Source organism: Caenorhabditis remanei, chromosome V (assembly GCF_010183535.1).
Source record: "Caenorhabditis remanei strain PX506 chromosome V, whole genome shotgun sequence".
NCBI classification, from domain to species: domain Eukaryota; kingdom Metazoa; phylum Nematoda; class Chromadorea; order Rhabditida; family Rhabditidae; genus Caenorhabditis; species Caenorhabditis remanei.
This window is the reverse complement of record NC_071332.1, coordinates 579483-602532: the sequence shown is the minus strand read 5'-3', so window position 1 is coordinate 602532 and position 23050 is coordinate 579483. Positions and strand designations below refer to the sequence as shown.

Sequence of the window (23050 nt, the reverse complement as noted above, 5' to 3'; positions counted from 1 at the left end):
TATCGCTTGGTTTTTCTGGTTTTTCTCCATCACCTCACAAATCCTTCCTTTTTTAATCTAATCCACTTCTTATTTTTTCTACAGATGCCTTACGACTCGGCGCTGAAACGCTACCATAAACTTTTACTGAAACGTCGCCAATGGACCACCAAGATTGGTCGTATCTTGGCGTCCACCACCCCGATGACTCCATCTACCGTAATCCCAACCACCACCACCACAACAGAAGCCCCCACAACTACTACCACTAAGAAGATGCCAAAGTCATTGAAGAGTATTTACTCGACAATTATCCCAAAGACCTCCACAACCACCGAAGAGCCCACCACCGAGGCTCCCACCACTACAACTCAGGCGACACCAAGAGTCACCCCTAGACTAGTAGGAAAGCCACGTGGAACATTCAAGCCCCACGGTACCCGGAAAGGTTGGAGAATGTGGAAGAAGGTGACCCCAAAGTACGCCGGGAAATCGAGCGTCACTACTACGGAGGCCCCCGCTTCTACTACTATTACTACCACGGAACCCAGCACCTCTGTGACTTCTTCTAGTACCTCTACCTCTACCACCAATATCCCAGAACTTCCCTTAATTGAGGAGACCGAGGAGGTGACAGAGGTGTCCCCTACTACTACTACGGAAGAGCCTACAACTGTCGAAGAGACTACCAGCACAACAACCAGTACGACTACAGAAGAGCCCACAACGAAAGGATCGGACCCAGGACCCACCCCATTAAGGTATATTTGTCGGCATAAAGCCGGCTCGAACGAGCACGATCCGTTCAGCGAACGAAGAGCCTCTACGATTGGACCATTTAGACCGATCACAGTTGGACACAAATGGAAGCCGCTTCGGTTCAAGAAGCCCGAGCCTGTCGACGAGGTGCCGGACATCACCACGACGAGACCGAAGGGTCTTCGACTTCTCGAGTATCTTTTGGTGGGCTTCTATTTCTTTTTTCTTTTTTGGTTGAATGTTTTCTGTCGGGGATCCTCCTCTTCTAACTTCTTCTTTCTAACTCTAATTTTCAGAAGCAGACTGATACGTTTGCCAAGGGATTACAGAAGGCGATTGATGGTGTAAGTGCATCCGGCGTGTCGTCTTCCTCTTTACTAACCAATGAAGTAACTTTTTTTTTAAATTTTCTTCCTATTTTTGACCTACTTTGTTGATGTATCTTAGTGGACTGTGTTGACGTAGAGAATGTCTGTAGTGTTTGCAAGTTTAATTTTTATCAAACCAATCAATCAATATACAACATACAAAGAATAATTGCAAGCGAAGTGTACACACATCCCTCGTTATGTGTAACCACGCCCCCATGCACTTTATCGATTTTCAGCCAAACACTGAACTTCTCGCCGCCATCAAGGACGTCGTTGCCAAGTTCAAGGTACCCTCACAGGCTCTCAAGCCATTAGATTCTTATAAAATTCCAGGCAAGCTTGGACGAGGCTGGAATCGACCAGGACGTCCGTCTCATGGGCAATCAATTGAAGAACACGTGGCAACAATTGAGGACAGGTACGACGCAACAAGGTTCCGTTTGTTCTTTTTTATTTTAATTTTGTTCCCGTCCTGACTTAAAAGCTTGATCTGCACACTAGCTAACCCTTATATCCTAAACTTTTGCACTCTCAGGCCTTGATCGTGGCGTGAAAGCGGTTCGACAGAGTGCTGAGAACTCGGTCACCCACTTCAATTATGGCCCACAACAACCACCACCACCCCAGCCTGTTGGTCAGATTCCGTATCACCATCAACACCATCACCATCCAGCTGTCCATCGCTACACACCTGGTTAATCACTTTACTAACTTTAAACTTTTTTTAAATTGCACTGAGCACCATAGTTCCAAATGTTTTATACACAGAACTACAACTTTATTTTCCAGGACCCATGAATGAGCAAATCGGACGACTGTTCGAAAAAGCTGTTGCTGACGCTGCCGACCAGAAGACACAACAACAAATTCAACAAGTGCAGCAACAGATCATCGCTTCAAGACCTTAAGAGAAAATTCATTCCGTTTCGAGAATCTGCTCAATGTTTCTAGCCAAAAAGATTGCAAGTTAAGCAGTCTAACAAAGTACGTACACATTGTACACATTGTCTTTCACTTCTTTTTCTTGTTTTTTCTTTCTCTTCTTGTCAATGACCAAATAAAGTTTTCCTTTGAATAGTTACTGGGCTAACTGAAGGTGAAATAGAACCATCAAGACCAAAAGAGTCGCCGATGTCAAGCATAAACAGACCGAATCAGGTTTATGGGCCCAATGGGTGTAATCATCCAGATTCCATGATTGTAGAATGAGAATCAGTCCCAACTCAACATGTTCACGAGTCGAAAACCAAGCCAAAAGACAATAAAATTTGAAACATACCGGCACCAATATCCAGCAAGAAGTTATAAAATTAAAGGCTTCCCAGTCTCATGCTGAAATTTGACCTTACTGCCACGTTGCCCAACCACTATTCTTTTATCTAACGTCTCAATCTTATCTTTTTTCAAACGAAAACATGTGGTTGTTATTGAGTCTAAAAGTCAAGTTGGTAATGATAAGAGTGTTTTTAATTTGTTACGCATAAGACTAGATCATTCTATGTATTTCAAAGCATTCATTCACTATTGAATGAAAACTCATGTAAACTCTCACATTTACAAAATTTCTTTGTCAGGACTTAGCTGCTTTTTTAAAGTAATCAATGGGTTTTGTTTTGTTTTGTGAAAAATGTTTTGACTGAATGAAGTTTTGCTTGCTAAATGTTTATTTGTGAAAATTTTCAAAATACACAGAAAAGAATATTCCAGGAAACTGTTTAGACACAAAGGCCGGAGCTGGTCTCGCATTTGGTTGGAGATGGGCAGGCGGAGCAAGTGGCACCTTGTTTGTAGATTGGTTGGTTCAAGTAGTTTCCTCTGAAATTAGTAATTGTTCAACTTCTTCATAACAACTAGTCAACTCACTGAGCCTTGTATTGGCAGACAACGACAAGTTTGTTCCAGTTGTTCATGTTTGGATCAGCTCCACAATTCTTGATTCCACATCCGAGAGCTCCTGTCTTAGACCAAGCCATCTGGGTAGCATGTCCGATTCCAGTGTTGAAGGTGGCCACGTCAAGAGTGTTGGAAGTCCATCCGTAGTCTTGGAACTCTTGTTCCCAGGATTTGGAGGCGGAGACTCCGTATCCATCGAGAGCTCCGAACGTTCCACTGGTCCATGACCAATACATGTTCTCTCCGAGTCCGGGGGCTCCCGAGTGGTCATCTGGACATCCATTGGCGTAGTTCTGGGCAGAGGTGGCAACCGAAGAGTCCCATTTCTAAAACATATATTTTTATGACTGTACCAAAAGTATAATATAACATACCATCTTAAGCATGTCGGCTCCTGGTTGTTGCTTCGTTCCCTTCGCCACATAAGTTCCTTTCGCAATCTGAGATCTCAGATTGTTGTGGGCATCAACGATTTGTTGCTGAGCAGTTGAACTGAACTGGGCAAAGGAGCCAGCGATGAGAGCCAAGAAGATGAGAACAGTTTGCATTGTGAACAATGTGGTGAGGTTTCAGTCAGATGGGTTCTCTTTTTATATGATTGTGATAGACGGGCTTATCAGTTCAAAACAACCACTTTCAAACTTTGGTTTTGTCATGGCAAACAAAGGGAATACCTAATGATAATCTACGTAACAATCTTTGTTTGACTGTTTTTAAAGTTTCTCGTATTTTCAACTTCTTATCAACGAGCACGTATACATGTTCTCCGGCCAAAAGTCGCTTCTTAATAGGTACCGAGACGAAACCAAAGTTTGAAAGTGGATGTTTTGAACTGATAAGCCCGTCTAACTCAATATAAAAAGAGAACCCATCTGACTGAAACCTCACCACATTGTTCACAATGCAAACTGTTCTCATCTTCTTGGCTCTCATCGCTGGCTCCTTTGCCCAGTTTAGTTCAACTGCTCAGCAACAAATCGTTGATGCCCACAACAATCTGAGATCTCAGATTGCGAAAGGAACTTATGTGGCGAAGGGAACGAAGCAACAACCAGGAGCCGACATGCTTAAGATGGTATGTTATATTATACTTTTGGTACAGTCATAAAATATATGTTTTAGAAATGGGACTCTTCGGTTGCCACCTCTGCCCAGAACTACGCCAATGGATGTCCAGATGACCACTCGGGAGCCCCCGGACTCGGAGAGAACATGTATTGGTCATGGACCAGTGGAACGTTTGGAGCTCTCGATGGATACGGAGTCTCCGCCTCCAAATCCTGGGAACAAGAGTTCCAAGACTACGGATGGACTTCCAACACTCTTGACGTGGCCACCTTCAACACTGGAATCGGACATGCTACCCAGATGGCTTGGTCTAAGACAGGAGCTCTCGGATGTGGAATCAAGAATTGTGGAGCTGATCCAAACATGAACAACTGGAACAAACTTGTCGTTGTCTGTCAGTACAAGGCTCAGTGAGTTGACTAGTTGTTTTAAAAAAAGTTGAGAAATTACTGATTTCAGAGGAAACTACTTGAACCAACCAATCTACAAACAAGGTGCCACTTGTTCCGCCTGCCCATCTCCAACCAAATGCGAGACCAGCTCCGGACTTTGTGTCTAAACGGTTTCCTTGGATATACTTTTCTCTTCTCTTTTCTGTATTTTGAAAATCTTCACTTATAAACATTTCGCAAGCAAAAGTTCATTCTGTCAAAACAGTTTACACAAAACAATATGAAGATCATAGATTACTTCAACAAAGCAGCAAAGTCCTGACAATGAAGACCCATGATGAGTGAGCTGCCACCATCAACAACAAGTTGGTGACCAATAATATAAGAGGAGGCTTTTCGATCAGCCAGGAAAGCAATAGCCTCTGCAATGTCGTTGGGTTGTCCCATAACTCCAGCCGGCACACATTCCTTCTTTGTTGCCATCACTGAGTAGAACTTGTCTGCGACTTGTTCAGGCATGCCCATTGCAGACCCGAAACCGGTGGCGACTAGTCCAGGACTGATTGAGTTTACTCGGATGCCGTGCTCAATGAGAGCGATTGCAGTGTTACGGGTGTACTGGTCAAGGGCGGCTTTGGCGATCGAGTAGTACGAGAACTCTGGGGTCTAAAAGTTTTGTTATTTTCAAGTAGAAAAAGACCAGACTCACCGCTCTGAGCCCCGACGCAATACTAGAAATATTGACAATTTCTCCTTTGGTCTCTGTCAAATGAGGCACCGCCTTCTTCGTCAAAGCGATCACACTTCTCATATTCAGATTCAAAGTAGCATCGTAGGTATCAAGTCCTTGAGAGATTCCAGTTTTTCCCTGAGAATCTGGAATCGCTGCACCAGCATTGTTCACAAGAATATCCAATTTTCCAAACTTCTCCAAAGTGCTCTTTAGGATTTGATCTTGTCCAGCATCCGTGGTGACATCTGCCACAATCGAATTCACATTCCCCTCCGGGACTCCTGCCGCCAATATTTGCTGTCTTGTCTCTTCGAGTCTTTCAGTATTTCTTCCGGTGATGGTCACTTTAGCTCCTTCTCTGGCGAACAGCACAGCAGCAGCTCTACCGATTCCATTGGAGGATCCTGAAGAACGTATACATGAAAACAAAATGATTTTAAAAAAACTCACCAGTAATAATAGCAACTTTGCCAGCGAAACGAGACATTTGGTCCAGTCAAACAAAAGTTTACTTTTCCTCGATTCCTATCTTCTCTTTTATAGCAACGAGAGGTGCGGGAGAGAAACGAGACACAGACGGCGCTAGTCACAAAAGTGTTGTGACACAAATTGAACCGTTGACCACGAATTTTTCAAGGAGGGAATCAAAGAGCAGTTTCTGGGGCAGAGGGGTTTTTGAGACTTGTGATTCTCTTGTCATCATTTTACAGAGATCCTGGTCCATAACTCAACGGAACATACAAAATAGATACATGCAACTTACCAGAGAAAAGCCGTCTGGAAATAGTTTTATTTCGGTTGAAAACCATAAAAAATTGTCTGAAAGTCATGTTTTTGGTTGAAAACTGACCGAAAACTTTATTTCTGAGCCGAAAATCATCAAAAATCATATTCCAGAGTCATTCTTTTCGTTTTTTTATTGAAAAACTGAGTTTTACTGTCATTTTTGCCATTTTCTGCTTAAAATTGCTGAAAAACCATGAAAAACCACCTAAAAATCTAATTTTCAATGTGAAATTGTGTTTTTTGAGTTACTTTTCATGAGAAATTGCGATTTTCTATCAATTTTTAGCCAGAAACCAAGTTTTTGAGTCATTTTGAATGCAAAAATGACATTTTTTTTTTGAGTGATTCGGTTCTGAATATTGATTTTTAAGCTATTCAGCTCTAAAAATGGTCAAAAAAATGTTTTTGATTCATTTTCCAAGTTTTTCTGTTAAAAATGCGATTTACGATTCTTGTGATGTAATTTTGCGATCTTGCGAATCTTGCCATGTATGAATATGCCGAAGAACAAAAAATCCACCGAGACTTCACTCTACCAGAATGCTTCAAATAATAGAACATTTTCAGACCTGAAAATGAACGCATTCGAATGCGAGGAGGAATCGATTACAGGAGAAACAACGGAATTGTATATTGTGTCAGTGTAAATCCCAATACAATACTTTTATACTCAAATAAACACATAAATTCACTTATGCCAAGTTTTCCCTACAGCTTTGTCCGAAATAGCAGATGCGCTTTTATCGTCGTCGTCCTTCGTTGTCTATTTGACTTTACGAAGCGCCTTTCCTTCATGATCGTGTCCAATCTCATGGGTGATAGTCGTCTCAACAATCTGAGCACGACGAGCACTCGGTCCACTCGACATGGCACTTTTCGAAGGCGTTTTGAGACCAGGAAGAGCTTGACGATACTGGGCAGCAATTTTTGTGACATCTTCGGACATGATGACAGACGGTGGTGTCATGAGCTGGAAAGATGTGGTTGTGGAAGGAGGAGGTGAAACTGGCAGCGTATTTTCCCAGTTACAAAACGTCCTAGTTACGAAACCACTTGGTTTCCAATCGCCCTAGTTCCTAATCGTCCTAGTTACAATTCTCCAAAACTTACATTAGCAGACAACGCCTGCTTGGCCCACTGCTTCGCATCGATCGAATCCGGACGCTCGACGACAAACGAGACTTTTCCCTTTTCTTGAAGATTCTTCACCAACAGATCTCTGGCGACATCCTTATCAGTCACCGGAATTCCATCGACATCACACAAGTGATCACCGAGGACAAGGCATTTTTCAGCGAGAGATCCGGGATCGACACGGGAGACGAGGACGCGGTTCTGGAAACCAAACTCTGATAAATGGGAGTCTGGGAGCCTTAGGTTGGGTGTCTCAGAGCGATTTGCTTAGGACAGGGGCCTCAGGATAGGAGAATTAGGAGAGGAGCCTTAAGAAAGGAGGCTTAAGAAAGGAGCCTAAAGAGAGGAGGCATAGAATCGGAGCTTTAGATTAGGAGCCATAGAAGAAGAGAATTAAGAAAGGAGCCTTAAGATAGGAGCCTGACGTAAGGAGCCTCCCTTTAGAAGGTTTACTTTAGAAGACTTGCGTTAGGAGCCTTGCGTTAGGAGCCTTATGATGGATGACCCATGCTCACCTGGAAATGCTTGATTCCCAATCCAAGTTTCGGGCCATTCTGTGCCCAGACCAGAGTCGCCAACTCATAAGTGTATCCCTCACGACGCTGAATGATCTTGGCACGATCCGCCGGGATATGAACACGAGCCTCCAACTCCTCCGCCTTCTTTTCATCCCGAACCACCATGATCCGAGCGCACGGAGCGGCGAAACGAAGAGCGCGGAAGAAGTCGTTGCAGTCCTTGCAGGCGACTCCGTTCACATTTTTTACTTGGTCACCGATCTGGAATTGAATGTTTTTTTCTTGGGGGTGGTGGACCTAAAACTCACTCTCAACTTGCCCTCGGCAATAGTTCCTGCCTGAATTTTGGTGATGACCAACTTGTCATTCGGAGTCGCCCCGAGGGGTTCACCCTCCTCCATATCAATTCGAACCTCGATCATCTTCTCGGAACCCATTCCTCCGTTCTTCTTCTTTTTTCGCTGGTTCGGCGGTTCAAAAGTGAAATAGTAGAAGAGTTGCTTTTCTTCTCGAAAACTGAATTTCGAGGGGGGATAGGAGAACTTATATATGGAATAATTGGAGATCTGATCAGAGATAAGAGAGGTTTATAGGGCACGTGTGGAAAAAAATTGGCGTTTTTTGATTGAAGTTCACGTTTTTTAGTTGAGATAAGATCATCAAGTTTTTCGGTTTTCGACGGAATTGAGAAAAAGTCATGGACGTGAAAATCTTACATGTTGTGCCAGGTTGAGACAACTACAGTCTTACAGGATAATTAATTTTTGATAGTGGTTTTGCACTATATAGTTTCTAGCACCATGAAATAGTCAGTCAACCGAAAAAGTGAGCGTAGGACATCTGGACAGACAGACATCAGTACAAAGACAAATGTGTTGAGCGAAATTGAACCAATTGTGATATTTTCACCACAAAACGGCAAACTACAAATTTTCTGACAAAATTTAAGTTTATGACTACAAGCCTATCCGGCATATTGTAATTACGACGTTCATGAATAATAAAAATAAAATATGCAACACAAATCTTACCGGTCCGATGGTGAGTGACTAGTAAATAGTTATTGTATATTTCAGATCCAAGTAGACCGTCGCTACACGAAACCGCCAAACTGCCGAATGAATAGTTGAGTTTTTTTTATGTTGTAATTTCTTATCAATGCTCTCTATACCTTTTTCTGTTTATCTTTTTGTAATTGTTTCTAAAATTCTAAGCTTAAGATCATAATAAACATGCAACTTTGAAAAAAGTGCGTTTATCTTCACTCGTCTCGACTCTGATTTCTGGTACTCTAAAAAAAATGTCTTGTCAGGTTTATCCAACACGATCCAGCGCCCGAACTTCAGACTTCAAACGAGCCTATCTCTTTTTTTTTCTTCAACACTCCCTTTCCCTTGATTCTTCTCTCATTCGACCAAAAAACCAACAAAAATATTGGCAGCTGACCCATCAACTATCTTTTTTTATAATGTGTTCTCTCTACGAGAATTGAGAGATGAGTAATTGAGGTAGGAGAGAAGGAGGAAATGAAAACAATTTTAATGGAGACTGTTAGAAGAACCCACGAAAGATGATGTTCCTTATCAGATGGAAATAAAATCGTCGAAGTCAGAAATTCGCGAATTCGAGTGGCCTGAACTGGTACTAATTATGGCCGACTAAAATATATTTGAACGTTTTAAACTAAAACCATTATACCTAAATATGGCGGTTCTGATTTGGCCGGTTTTAATGCGGGCAGTTCTATGAACAATTACGGTGGATAAAACAGTTGGCATCGTACGGATCAAATACTGCTTGTTCTGAAACCAAGCCGATGGGGCTGGTTTATAAAGTCATCTACCTGTGACTTGAAGCGGGTCCGATTTCAGCACTATGCTAGAACATCATACCGAAGCTTATTCCTTAGCAAGAGTTTGGAGTTTCTTATCTTGGCTGCCTTTACAGACATGAAAAAATTTCAACTGAAAAAATAGTCAATGAATATTAAGCTACATGTTTTTAATTAGCAGGTTTTTGTAATTTCCTTTGGGAACCGAGATATTCCGTTGCGAACATGTGCCGCTAGTCACGCCTCTATTACACGTTTTACGGTATCTGTCCATTACGAACTATATCCCGGTACCCTGCGTAATCATGATTAGGTAGTCAGCGCAAGTTACAAGTACCAACCACCTAGCAGATCAAATTATTGTCGATACGTTTGCAAACGGCCACGATCAGTTTCATTTTGAAAATTTGCAAGAAGATTTTTTATGAACAACTATATTTGTTTGAACAATTAATATGCGAATTCCCGAATTCCTGAGTATCAAACCGCTGCCCTGCCAGAACATCATTCGTAACCCTGACACCTGACACCTCTCTTCCACTTCTCGCATCAAAAACGTACTAACTGTGAACCTATCATCTAATTTTTTCTGGTCATTCGGTCACACTCACCCTTCGTCTAAAACTTTGTTGCAACACTCTTCATTCTCAACAAAAATGTTTGCCAAGTACCCTCGCTCCTTCTGGAATTGTCATGATTCCATCAACATCTACGTGGCAATCTTTCTATTTCCGTTAGAGGTGTTGATATACATCCTGTATTTTATTTTATTTGGTGCTCTCGAATTGGGGTATCATCGAACTCTTATATATTTTCCTTCAATTTCTGTAATCGCAATTCTTCTCCTTCTGGTCATCTACTATGTTCTGCATCGAAAAATGAACCTTGGACTAAAAACCAAATCCATCACCGGATTGATTATTGGACTTGTTGGAAGCTGTTTGACGTCGATAATTGCGAGACTTCTATTCACTCATGTTTATACTGGAATAGAACATGCTGTAAGTCGATTGGCACAATCCACTTTTCCTACTTCTTTCTATATTTTTTCAGCTAATCGCAGCAATTACTCTAAATTCTCCTCTTGTATTGATTCTATTTCAATATTTATTCATCTTTCAAGCAAAGCTCAACTGCCGTGTCGTGAGCCCAAGGAACAGCAAAGTGTCATGGGCAATCGTTCTACTCAACGTCTCAATTTTCTGTATGACAATGTACTTATATCTCGAAGATTTTGTTATCATCATGTGTCTGCCCGTGGCTTACGAACTCGGACATACACTGATTACGATGAGTACATTGGTTGAGCTGGTAAGAGTGTTGAGAGGAAAGATCGAGCTAAGAGAGGCTGGAGTGACGAATCAAAACTATGAAGAGGAGAATATTGTGGAGTTGGGAGAACTGGTGAATTTGGAGAATGGAGAAGCAGAAGTAAGGTTGGTGATATCTAGATGGGTTACTAATATAAAGTTATTGTATATTTCAGATCCGAGGACCTCATCGCTTCGTGAAACTGCCAAAAAGCCTAGAGGAATTTTTTATGTTTTAATTTCTTATCAATGCTCTCTGTACCTTTTTCTTTTTTTCTTTGTAATTGTTTCTAAGCTTCTAAGATAAAAATAAACATAAACATATAACTTTGAAAAAACTGCGTTCGCAAAGAGAAATTACTAGGTATCTGTCATACCGAGGTATTCAGAGATCAGAGGTTCTAAAAACATGACGCCTGGCAACTTTCGATAGTTCAGCTTGACCACGTCTTTGTTTGAAAACCTCTCGAGTTTTTGATTTTTTGAACTTATTACAAAAAATGTAATCTTAGAAAACGAAAACTTTGAAAAGTTCTCTTTATCATCACAGAACATCATTCTAGAAGATGACCTATCTCTCTTTCTTATCATTTTTTTCTTTCTCTTCCCCCCTATCATCTTCTCGTTCCTTATCATCCTGCTACTCAACCAAACCCGTCCCCGCCCCACAACTACCCAAAATAATGGAAAAATGGCAGGATATAGATAGAAGTAAATTCTAACTATAAGCATAAAGGTAGTGACGTTATAATGCGGGTGCTGTTAAGATCGTTACTAGAGCGCACTTCACAGAATTCTGTGTTACTAGCCCATAATCTGAAATTTTTGGTGCAAACATTCACAAATAGCTGGGCGGAGATTCATGTTACTTCTGAAATGACACGAAATATTAAAAAATCGTTATTTTACACGTTTGAATAGTGAAAATTGGAAATTCCTACATTGCTGCAAGTGCGACCTCTTGATAAAGCTTATGTGTCTCTCAAAAAAAACTCTTGAAATCCGAGACATTCGGAAATATTCCAAGACATTTTTTTTGTTTTATGCTACGAACAAGCCAGCTTCTCGTTGGAGCGCACTTGCCCTGCACTAACCCACACACGCATACGTTTAATTTCAGCTTGCGCAGCACGGCGGCTGGGGAGGGCCCGTGACGCCTTCGAGCCGGCAAAGTCGGCTGACCTATCCCTCTCTGCTACTCATGCTATTTCTCTTCTGTTTTCTCTCTCCGTCTTTCTTCTCTCTTCCACATCTCCCTATTTCCATTTCCTCTCCTTTTATTCCATTCCACCTCGAAATGCTCCCAAAGAACTTCTATCGATATCCACCTGAAATTCATGATTACATTGTCATCGGCTATGTAATCTTCTTTGTTATCGTTTGTCTCACAGCTATTACTCTGATATTTTGCCTTACGAAACCAATTTTCCTCATTGTCTACCTGTTCCCAGTTATGTTGTCATGGGGTATGGCACTTATAGTCATGTTTGTTCTCTATAACATAGTGACATTCGTTCATAAAATTCGCAAGACTGAAACCAAGCTAAAATGTAAGCAGAATATGCTGATAGGCCTCACGGCAATTTTCCTGGTTGGCATAGAGCCAAGAGTTATGACATTTTGTTTTCTGTACCAACCGGTTCATCCATTTGTAAGTTTTAAGTTTTTTAGACATTTAACCATGAATAATACTTATTTGATTCAGGCAACTGGGTACCTACTCTTCCTCTCTTTGTTCATAATGCCTATCCTCTACTATCTGTTCATATCGGAATCTAAAGTGAAATGCGTTGTTGTCAACCCTCATCACAAGAAAATCGCCCAGATCATTGGCAGCATCCATTTCTTGATTCTAATGATCACAATCCTTATTGGTTCCTTTTTCGAGCAGCCAAAAGTCTTTAATGTCATAGCTGCCGAGTTGATACTCTCATTGATTTGTGCCAGCACAATGATAGAGTTTGTGGCTGTTTTGAAAGGAACTGTCGAGTTGAGAAGAGTGAAGGATGTGCAGGAAATGCAAACATTGAATTGTGCAGCGGATATTGAAGGCGATGCAAAGGTTTTGGAAATTATCGCGAGGAACATAGAGCTAGTCAGAACAAGGTGAGTAAGGTGTTGACTTTTTTTAATTAGAGAAGTATGGTAGCTTGTTGGGACACTTTTTGTAGTTTGATCTTTGATCACCGACCATTTTCTTGTCTGATCAACTACATTGTCCTCAGGTTAAGTTTGGCGTGCTTTATTTATTCAAGTTCGCTGAGTATCGACTCAAAGTTAATGATAAATGTGGTTCGCGTGATTTGGGCAGCTCTGACCAACTCATATTGTCACGTATTTCACCAAAACTTCTCATTTTTAAATTGTGCTCAAGAATTTCCTTAACTTTTTCCAAACGACTTTGTGCCCGTTTTGTAACCAAAAACTTCAAAACTAGACGTTTCGGAGCCAAAACTTTTCGACACTAAGCATGTTAATGAAAACTAAGGTGTGATCTTGTTTGGTATCGAAACGCCATAATGCCTTGGTTTTAGAACACCCCGTACCCTCTAGAACAAAGACAATGGCTAGTCTACCCAGACCTATCCTAAAATTTTCGAAAACGAAAACACATGTTGCTAATTTCCAAAAAGAATAGGACCATCACCTTTATCACTAAAATTTCAGACTCGAATGCAAGATCTGCTTTCAACACTACTACAAAAACCGTATCCCCAGAATGTTGAAAGAATGCGGCCACACGGTTTGTGAAAAATGCGCGGATATGCTATTGGAAATGACTCATAAGCAACACGTGTTCTGCCCGTTCTGTCAGAAAGTCACTCTGGTTCATGGTAAGTTTTTATTAAAATGTAACAGGTCTAAACACATCTTTAATGAAACTGGATTTAAAGTATAATTTCTTTGTTTCAGGACCTGCCAGCCTACTCCCGAAAAACTTCACGATCTTAGATATGATCGCGGAAAGGGAGTAAAAACAAATCAAATTATAACTCAACAATCAAACAACCGTATCATTACTCCTTCCATTCAATCATTTCCTTTCGTTCTCTGCATCTCTTATTCCTCCCCACCTCCCCTTATCAAACTAATTTCAATTTTGAATACAATATATTCAAATGGAACTCCTTGAATTCGTTCTCGGCTGCTACATTATCCTCTTCGTTTATTCCGTCGTCTTTTCACTTCCCTATTTTTATTCATACGCTTCTCTAATACTATTCTCATGGCTTGTTGCTATAATCAATATTATTCTCCTCTTCTTTATCATGAAGTTTGTTCATAAAAAGTTGGAGTCCAACGAGAAGAAAAAGTGCAAAATTAATATATTGATTGGGATGGGAGGGAGTTTTGTTGCTGGAATGGTGCCAAGAATTGCAGCGTTTTGTGTCGAAAATGGAGAAAAGTATATTGAGGTTAGTGATAAAAATACAGTACCGGCCAAAAAGATATCATTTTTTGCCGTTTTCAAATGAAAATGTCCAAGTTTGAAAGTGCGTCAAGGTAAACCTAACTATTCCACAAAAAACGTTATATTGGATCCAACAGATAAAAAGTAGAGCTTCATTTTGTAATTGACAACGTTTTTGTACGGACACTCCCCAGCAAGTATCGACAGAGGCATTTCTCCCTCAAATTGTCCCATTTCACTGCAAAATAGAATGATTTTTGAGTTGTCGGCTTAAAATGACCATATCTCTCTAGGGAGTGTCCGTTCAAAAAAGTTACTAACTACAAAAACGGAGTTCTACCTTTATTCTATATGATCCATATAAAATTTACTTTGTGGGAATAATTGTTTTACTATGACATGTTCTATTGAAAAAGGCAAAATATGGTATCAATTTGGCCGGTGCTGTAACTAGAGTAACCAAAAACAAAGTACATGATTTTAGAATATAGTCTACTCGGCCTACGTCTCTCTTTTCGTCATTCTCCTCCTCAATTTCTTCCTCGTAATCCCCGCAAAAATGGTATCCACTACTCAATACTCCTTCCACGACAAAATCACTTGGCTCATCGGAATTCTCAATTTTTTAGTAACAATTGTCGCAATCATCTCAAGTTCTGCATTTGAAAATCCTAAAAAATTGGGAATTCCTATTTGTGAATTTGTGTTCTCATTGATGTGTGCTACCACAATGCTTGAGTTTGTTCGTGTTGCTAGAGGATTTATCAAGTTGAGGAGACCAAGTGACGACGAGATGTTTGAAATGGAAACACTCAACCCGTTGATGGTTCAGCTAGAAGAAGCCAATGTGCAGGAGGAGTTGGTGGCGAAAAAGTGAGCCAGAAAATAAAAAAATCTGAAAATCTTATATAATACCCGATTTCCAGACCGTACTGTGAAATGTGTATGGAAGAGTACCGGTATCCTCCAGGTCCTAAAGTGATGGCAATATGTGGACACACAGTTTGTGAATACTGTGCTGATAAATATCTGAGTGATAGTAGTAACGAACTAAACACGTGTTGCCCGTTGGGTTTGAAAACGGAACAGGACAATGGTGAGTATTCTGTAGGGTGGGACTGCTAATCAAAACTGGGAATTTCCATATCTAACGGGACCTTAATTTCTATTATTTCAGCTCCGGGACCTGTTCCGGAACCTTTTACTCCTTGACCTGTTCCAAAATCTTTACCTATCGAACCTGCTTCACAGCCTTCCGCTTCAGAACCTTTGGCTTCAAAGCCTGGAGAAGAGCATAAAGCTCCAATAGCTACTCAAGAGCACTCCGCTTCAGTACCAACTCCAGAACCCTCAGCTACACAATCTGCTCCAGAACCTGATCCAGAATCTTCAGCTACAGAACCTTTTAGCTTCTGAGCTTACTCCTGTTCAAGAACTACCAGTCATAGGACTTGCTGAAGAACTTTCAACTACCGAACCTGCTCCTCAGCCTTCCGCTCAGAACCTACTGAAGAACTCTCTAATATCGTAGAAGAGCCTTCAGCTATAGAGCCTGCTTCTGCTCCAGAACTCTCCGCTTCCGGACCTGCTCCAGAACCATCAGCTATAGAATCTGCTTTAGAATCTGCTCCAGAGTCTGCTCCAGATATCTCAACTCCTGGGATTGATCCAGAACCATCAGCCAACGGAATTGCTAAAGAGCCTGCTCCAAGCTCCACCCACTTTCTTAAAGTTTTTAGCAGCCTCGTACAGAAAGGGAAACTATGGTTTCCAGAAACCAGCTTCAAAAATCTCAGATCTCCGAATTTTGGTTTATGGTAGTAGGTCAGAGAACATTTTCATGTCCGGATGCCCATTTCCATGTCCATTTTTGAAAAATTGCATTGCTCATCCCAGCCACTTGTCCTGCCAACCAACATGATGAAATCGCAATAAATCAAAAGAAACGCCACTGACTCGTCCAAACCAACACGACGAAAAAAATGCAGCTGACCCAGCATCAGCAATCTATCTTCTTTTTCCTCTATTTCTCTCTCATCCTTCTCGCCCGCCTCTCTTTCTCATTCTTCGTTTCCATTCCTCATTCATTCCTCATTCGTTACCAATATGCTTCCCAAAATATCCTCCCGATTCTCTCCAAACCTTCATGACTATATTCTACTCGCCTACTTGGTCCTCTTCATCATCTCTGTGCTGGGATTGCTCTGTCAGATCATCTTCGGCGAGCCTAATCTGCAACTCGCCTATCTTCTCTTCGCCCTATTCATTTTCTTCTCCAGTCTAGTCATCTTTGCAATCATCTACCTCTTCTACAGTATCCTAGAACGGATACATAACAAATGCAATACTGGAATCGAGAGACAATGCAAACTAGATATGTTGCTAGGGCTCTCTGGAAGTTGCCTAGCTGGAATTGTGCCGAGATACATGGCGTTTTATTTCGAAAATGTGCCGAGGCATCCTTTTGTGAGTTTTTTTGCTTTTTTTTGTGCTGTATCTAATTTCAACTCCTCGGTCACATAATTATCTTTTAATTGGTATCATTTCTAGTCCATTCAGCGCCTTAAATTCCAAGGAAACGGACCAGCGCGTAACTTGCTCAAAACTCTATATTATGAGCTCAAAAATATACCAAATTGTAGATCTCGGCGAGTTCTATGCCTGTGGCCTATTACGGGTCGGATTGTAAATGTGTCGCGGGATGAAAAACATGCCAAAAAAGTCGAAAATTTGTATATAGCCCGGCCCGCCACACATTAAAGACGCATTGTGCATTATAATGTATGAATTTCGGTCACTTCAATTTCATACTTCAAGAATTTTTTAATTCGGTGCACAACCCGCTGAAAGCGAGCGCAGGAAAGTTTTGTCAGTGAGAAAGTTCTAGAAATTTCGTTTCTGGCGTTACTTTTTCGATAGTTTTTAGTGTTTTTCGTTAAATATTTGCTAGGTTTTCTACAGAGTATATTGAAGAATACAGCAGGGATGATCGGGTAGAGAGAGGTTGAAAATAGCTGAAAATCGGTCCAAAAATGCTAAAAATCGGCATGAAATGACTGAACGTTGTTTCAAAATTAATAGCATTTGTACAAAATATGCTGAAAATAACTGGAAATAGCTGAAAACTTCTTAAACTCGGTTCAGAATTCGGAAAATTGAAAATCCAAACATTTGGGACGCTGGCGCACCTTGTGATGCGTTTAGTTTCAAAAAAACAGTCATTTGAAAGGCTGGAGCACCTTTTGACGCACTTGATCTCGAAAAACTGACCACAATACACCTTTAAGGATTCTCCATCCTACTCGTAGTAGTTCACAGACATGGAACTCACCGAGATCTACATTTTGGTATATTTTTCAGCTCATAATATTGCGTTTTAAGCAAGTTACGCGGAGGCCCGTTTCAGTCCATTTGAAATTACGATATTAAGTTTTTTGTGCTTAAAAAACCTTTTTTTTAGAAATCCCCAAAGTTTAAATGTTTCAAGGATATTTAGGGCTCCGCCTACTTCGCCTTCATCTCCCTCTTCACCATCCTTCTCCTCCACTACCTATTCGTCTTCCCAGCCAAAATCCACATCTCCACAAAAGCCAATCGTATAATTTCCTGGCTCCTTGCCCTCATCAATCTTCTAGTTTTAATCTGTACAACCCATCTAGCTATAGGATATGACACCCCCAAGATATATGGAGTCTTGGCGTGTGAAATCGGGTTTTCATTGATCTGTGCAAGTTGTGTGATTGAGTTGGTAAGGGTGATGAGAGGACGTGTCGAGATGAAGAAGGAAGCCGAGGAATCGGAGAACTTGAATACTTCGAAGGATGTGAACACTCCGGAGGAATGGGTGCCAAAGGTTGTGATTGTGACGAAACCAGCTGCTGAGCCATCGGTGGTACCAATGTGAGTTGTGATAAGTACAGTACCGGCCAAAAATATACCATATTTTGCGTTTTTCAAATGCTCAACTTCGAGAGTGTGTCAAGGTAAAGCTAGCAGTCCCACAAAAAGACTTTTTACGGGATCGACCAGACCAAGATTAGAACTTTATTTTTGTAGTTGACAACTTTTCTGTACGGACACTCCCTAAAGAGTTACATATTGACAAAGTATTTTCTTCAGTGCAAAATAGTGCAATTTTCGAGTTGTCCACTTAAAATGACCATAACTTGCTAGGGAGTGTCCGTACAGAAAAATTGTCAACTACAAAAATGGAGCTCTACTTTTGGTGTGTTTGATCTCATTAAAAGTTATTTTGTGGGACAGTTTAGTTTTACTGTGACACACTCCCAAAGTTGGTCATTTTCAACTGAAAAAGGCTAAATATGATATATTTTTGGCCGGTACTGTAGTCCAGATCTCACTAATTGAGTTTGTTGCAGAATGGACTGTGAAGAGTGTATGAAGGAGTATAATGAGAATATTCGTCAGGAGTAAGTCATCTATTCTGGAGACCAATGTTTCAGGTTTTTGTTACAGAAACGCCCACTATGTCAATGCCAACCTATGATTGCACAGAGAACAACATATTTGTATATTTTTTCGGCGGAATTTTTCTTGAATCTTAGAAAATTGTAATAAAATGATTAGAATCTATGTGGCATTTGCTCTCCTGGGAAACAAAAAACTTTCAGAAAAAAGAATTACCAGTCTTGGAATTAGGACACTTTTCTATACTATGAAAAATTAAATTTTGTTAAAGAAAAATTTGTTAAATTCAAAAAGTTCGACCAATATCTGTATGGAACAACAACTAAAAACAGTTGATATCAAACAAGTTTTTCCTGTTGACCGAATCCCATTGTTTTTTTTTCAATTTGTCTGTCTGTGTGTCTGTTTTCCCGCAATTTCTCTATTTTAATTATAATTCAGAAAAAAATTAAAATCCATCAGTATACGCTATGATAGATGCATTTTCGTAATTGAAATTGTGAGAAAAAAAACGAACTTTTAATTATCATATATATCTGTCTTGGGCCATTCAATCTTCTCAAATTAATATGGTTTGTATAGATCAAAACTAGCTCTTCATTTTTGTAGTTGAAAATTTTTTGATAGCGCTTCACGCTTTTGAGATATGCGTCTTCAAAGTCAGCAACAGGTGATAGAGAGAGAGTGAGGGCGCAGAGAAGGCAGACACGCTCGCCTCTCTGCGCCTCTCCCTCTTTCATTCTGTGTTCCAATCTTTAAAGGTGGATATCTCGAAACTCTGAATAGCTATCAAAAAGTTGTCAATTACAAAAATGAAGCTCTAGTCTTGATCTACCCAGCGAATATAAATTTGAACAGATGGACGTCTTCATAACCATGTTAAAAAAGTCGGGAACTAAATGTAGCCAAAACGGAACAGTTTTGCTCAACATCAAGGCGTTTCTCAAAAATAAATAAAATTCTTCGTAATTTCCCTCACTGCCAAATTCCTTTTTGCAAGTAGATTGGTCTCTCTCTCTCTCTCCGTTAAACCCAATTAAACTCCGTTTTCTTCTTTTCTTCCGTCCTCGATTAGAGAAATTGATAACGAGCTAGCTACATTCCGAGAATGTTCTATGCGATACTGGGCGAAACATTTTTCAGTTTTTCAAATAAATAATCAACAAAGGTTCTTCCAGTTCTTTCCATTTAGACGTCTGTCATTCGAGTTTACATTATGACATTATGACATTTTATCTATATTATAACGATAATTTCCAAAAAATAAAAGTTAATAGATAATATTTTCAATCAATTTCCGAATCTGACTCATTGACCTCTTGTGGTTTTTTTATGACGCGGTGAGCACCTCGTCATAAACCTCCGTTATCTCTATTGCCTCCCACCAGTATAAGTTTATCCGCGCGGTTGGTCTACTGGCTAACGCACTCATTTTCCACACCGAGCAACCAGGGTTCGAGTTTTGCCACGGGTACAAACATTTTTTGCTTTTTCTTTTTTTCGTATTTTCTGATTTCCTGGTTACCACGCACACAGTTATAACATTCCTTGATAACAACTCCTCTATTTCCCCTCTCAACTCTTTATCGTTCGCTGAAAATATTGGGGTGTGTCAGCAGCAACAGTCGTAAAGATCGATTGATTTCCATTCGATTCCTTCCCCCCACCCGATTCTATCAGTATCATCTCTCATTATTGGTCACTTGTTCCGCTTTACGATCCACACATTCTTTTTCCATATTTTTTGTGTCTGCACCACGACATTTCAAATAGTAGGTTAATAGAGTAGTATTTGACCAGCCTATCACACTCGTATTGATATCATTCGTACACCTTTCATTCTGCTCTCAATTCGACTACTAATAAATTATGCTCGACTTCGTCTTCAGAACAATGCTGAAATTTGTGAAGAAGAAGACGGGCGCAGCGACGACGCCGCCGCCGCCCGCCGTTGAGATTTCCAGACCAAGCAATTTGATTGTTTCGAAACATCGATTAGTGCGGACGGATGGAGATTTTATATTGATTATGGAGGATGAGAAGTGAGTTGAAACGTTTATTTTTGAAAACAGATTTTTTTCTGTTGCTCAAAAAAAATCAAAAATTGTCGTTATTTTTCGTATTTTTCTCAAAAACGACCAATTTTGAGAGCCCGTCATAGAGCCCGGGGCAGGTAGTTTGCTCCAAACTATATATCTACGTGTAGATCACACCTTGATCTTAATTTTTGTAGTTGACAACTTTTTTGTGCGAGCTCTCCCTAGAAAGATACAGCTGGGAGGAGCTCGATCACTTTAAGCACATTGTGGCGAGCCAGAGCTCATAATATTTCGGAGCTCATAACTTTCCAGGGAGAGCTCGTAGAAAAAAATCGTCAACTAGAAAAATGAAGATCTAGGTTTGATCTACACAACACTATTAAATTCGGAGCGGTTAGACAGTATGGAGCCACGTGGCGAGCTCTTAATTTTGGTCGATTGTGATTGTAGTAAAGTGATACTGTAGTGATGCTGGATCACTGTAACACAAAACAACTACAAACACTACTACTGTAGCACAATCCAATAGTAGCTCGAACCTTCAGACAAGTCTTGGACATCCGGACAGACAGATACCAAACGGGCAGAAATTTAGGAATCCGGACACATATTAACACGGCACGCTTCTTACAACTGCGCTCTACTGAAACCGAAGAATATTGTGTGCGAAATTGAGAGACTCAGCGAAAAATATACATTTTTCAAGGGAATTTCAATAGAGCGCAATTGTAAAAACTGTGTCGAGCTAATAGACATATAATCCTAGAAGGCTACACTAACCCAAAGCTTCCCGTAAATCCACACAAATCCCGACTCTTCCACTCAAGAGCTTTACACCCCAACTTCCAGAGTCATCGGTCTCCTCGACAAGCGTGATCTCGAGCTCGCCGTCGTGCCCACATTCGACGCGCCGTCCCGCCGGATCTCCACCACTTCCACACCGCCAACCACCTCCTCCTCTCCACAAAGTCAAGCGTACCTGATACCGACTTCTTCGAGTTCAAATCGTTCCGCTGTTGGAGGTGATTTCTATTTTTAATCGGATTATATCGTTATTTGAAAGAATAACAATTTGTCTTGCCACCCCCTCCGCCGGTGTAAACAATGCATACTTGCAAACCGGGTCGTAACTCGCTTCAAACTCAATATTATCAGATGAAAAATATACCGAAATGTAGCTCTCAGCAAGATCTATGTCTATGGCTTACTACTTTCGGTAGAGCGCATTTGCAAGAACTGTGTTTCGATTATATGTGTCCGGATTCCTAAATTTCTGTCTGTATAGGCATCTGTCTCGTCCGGATGGCTCATAATCTTGAGTTGTAAGCAAGTTATTAGCTCGGCACAGTTCTTGCAACTGCGCTCCACAAAGAACTCATTATTTTCTTATTTCAGAAGTAGACGTCGTTCCACTACTATCCTCTCCCATCGGTATCTCCCCGAACAAGTATAAGACACTGCCAGCCGGCGCGTTCTCATCCAAACAACAGCAACAACAGCAGCCGTGGCTTCAATGGCAATTCTCACAGAATCATGATTTCAACGAGCCAATTTCTAATTACAAATCGACGAGTGTCGAGCAACTCTTTTCCCCGCCAATTCCAACGCCTCGTAATCGCTCAGAATCCACACTTCAAGCTCAAGGAAGTCATAAATACGACACTATCACATTTGCACAGCCAAACGTCTCGAGTTCAGCGCAATGTAACGTGGAAATCCGGCTGGGAGACGATCGTACTCCACCGCCCCCTCCGAATCGGGCACCGCCCGTCCCTCTATGCTATACGCCGTGTCTGTCAGCAGTCTTTGTTCCAGCTGACAACTTGGATTACACACAAGTGCAATCAGTGTCAGTGGAAGACCCCGATCTGGCAGAGATGACGTTAGATGAGATGAGGAAGCATGCGGAGGATATTGAGAGTTATATTCAGGTAGGAAATTAAAAATTGGGGAAAAAAATAAAGAAATAATATTTGAAATTTTCAGGGTCAAGTGCAGGAAAAATGGTGTCAAGAGAAAGCGCAAACCGAGAAATGGATTGAAAATATCGCTGGGCGAGTGGCGAAAGCAGAGACAATGAACACGATCAAACTGGAAATGTCCAGTAGAAAACGTCCATCGCTATCCCATGCATTCGACCAATTCAAGGAATCTTGTCCATCGCTGGCTCCATCGGATCCTGATCCTAACAATGGTTATGAGAGATTGTATTACAGTTCCAGAGATGTTTCCAGAAATGTTTCCAGAAATGTTTCCCCAGTGAGACGACAGTTCAGTGCGGAATCTGATGGGGATATTGAAGATATCCGTTTTTAATTAACTAATTAATGTTTCCTACTTTTTTGGTTCAAAATCTCACTTAGAATACAATGAAGTGTTTATAAATATGCTCATAAT

At 40.8% G+C, this 23050-nt stretch overlaps 10 protein-coding genes across 10 annotated transcripts; 7 read left to right on the top strand and 3 right to left on the bottom strand.

The window, feature by feature from the left end:
• Positions 1–84: 84 nt before the first annotated feature.
• On the top strand, positions 85–2017 carry GCK72_016498 (uncharacterized protein; the record flags this gene model as incomplete). Its single annotated transcript, XM_053731530.1, has 6 exons — positions 85–942; positions 1035–1082; positions 1346–1396; positions 1443–1527; positions 1645–1803; positions 1899–2017. 6 exons carry the CDS (start codon positions 85–87, stop codon positions 2015–2017), a joined length of 1320 nt encoding a protein of 439 aa, XP_053580443.1.
• An 807-nt stretch (positions 2018–2824) lies between these two features.
• Positions 2825–3550, bottom strand: GCK72_016497 (uncharacterized protein; the record flags this gene model as incomplete). Its single annotated transcript, XM_003095676.2, has 3 exons — positions 2825–2924; positions 2973–3328; positions 3377–3550. 3 exons carry the CDS (start codon positions 3548–3550, stop codon positions 2825–2827), a joined length of 630 nt encoding a protein of 209 aa, XP_003095724.2.
• Positions 3551–3903: 353 nt separating this feature from the next.
• GCK72_016496 (uncharacterized protein) lies at positions 3904–4629 on the top strand (the record flags this gene model as incomplete). Its single annotated transcript, XM_003095697.2, has 3 exons — positions 3904–4077; positions 4125–4480; positions 4530–4629. The coding sequence occupies 3 exons, from the start codon at positions 3904–3906 to the stop codon at positions 4627–4629; spliced, it is 630 nt and encodes a 209-aa protein (XP_003095745.2).
• Positions 4630–4756: 127 nt separating this feature from the next.
• GCK72_016495 (uncharacterized protein) lies at positions 4757–5682 on the bottom strand (the record flags this gene model as incomplete). The annotated part of the gene is made up of 3 exons (XM_053731529.1): positions 4757–5128; positions 5172–5599; positions 5646–5682. The coding sequence occupies 3 exons, from the start codon at positions 5680–5682 to the stop codon at positions 4757–4759; spliced, it is 837 nt and encodes a 278-aa protein (XP_053580442.1).
• A 1062-nt stretch (positions 5683–6744) lies between these two features.
• Positions 6745–8070, bottom strand: GCK72_016494 (uncharacterized protein; the record flags this gene model as incomplete). The annotated part of the gene is made up of 4 exons (XM_003095691.2): positions 6745–6951; positions 7092–7316; positions 7631–7894; positions 7942–8070. The coding sequence occupies 4 exons, from the start codon at positions 8068–8070 to the stop codon at positions 6745–6747; spliced, it is 825 nt and encodes a 274-aa protein (XP_003095739.2).
• A 2272-nt stretch (positions 8071–10342) lies between these two features.
• On the top strand, positions 10343–10975 carry GCK72_016493 (uncharacterized protein; the record flags this gene model as incomplete). Its single annotated transcript, XM_003095669.2, has 3 exons — positions 10343–10465; positions 10518–10900; positions 10951–10975. 3 exons carry the CDS (start codon positions 10343–10345, stop codon positions 10973–10975), a joined length of 531 nt encoding a protein of 176 aa, XP_003095717.2.
• A 1096-nt stretch (positions 10976–12071) lies between these two features.
• Positions 12072–13749, top strand: GCK72_016492 (uncharacterized protein; the record flags this gene model as incomplete). The annotated part of the gene is made up of 4 exons (XM_003095662.2): positions 12072–12425; positions 12480–12880; positions 13442–13608; positions 13688–13749. The coding sequence occupies 4 exons, from the start codon at positions 12072–12074 to the stop codon at positions 13747–13749; spliced, it is 984 nt and encodes a 327-aa protein (XP_003095710.2).
• Positions 13750–14745: 996 nt separating this feature from the next.
• On the top strand, positions 14746–16007 carry GCK72_016491 (uncharacterized protein; the record flags this gene model as incomplete). Its single annotated transcript, XM_053731528.1, has 3 exons — positions 14746–15059; positions 15113–15282; positions 15730–16007. The coding sequence occupies 3 exons, from the start codon at positions 14746–14748 to the stop codon at positions 16005–16007; spliced, it is 762 nt and encodes a 253-aa protein (XP_053580441.1).
• A 285-nt stretch (positions 16008–16292) lies between these two features.
• Positions 16293–18090, top strand: GCK72_016490 (uncharacterized protein; the record flags this gene model as incomplete). Its single annotated transcript, XM_053731527.1, has 2 exons — positions 16293–16652; positions 17683–18090. The coding sequence occupies 2 exons, from the start codon at positions 16293–16295 to the stop codon at positions 18088–18090; spliced, it is 768 nt and encodes a 255-aa protein (XP_053580440.1).
• Positions 18091–20507: 2417 nt separating this feature from the next.
• Positions 20508–22969, top strand: GCK72_016489 (uncharacterized protein; the record flags this gene model as incomplete). The annotated part of the gene is made up of 4 exons (XM_003090551.2): positions 20508–20656; positions 21503–21675; positions 22049–22584; positions 22640–22969. The coding sequence occupies 4 exons, from the start codon at positions 20508–20510 to the stop codon at positions 22967–22969; spliced, it is 1188 nt and encodes a 395-aa protein (XP_003090599.2).
• Between the last annotated feature and the right edge of the window lie 81 nt (positions 22970–23050).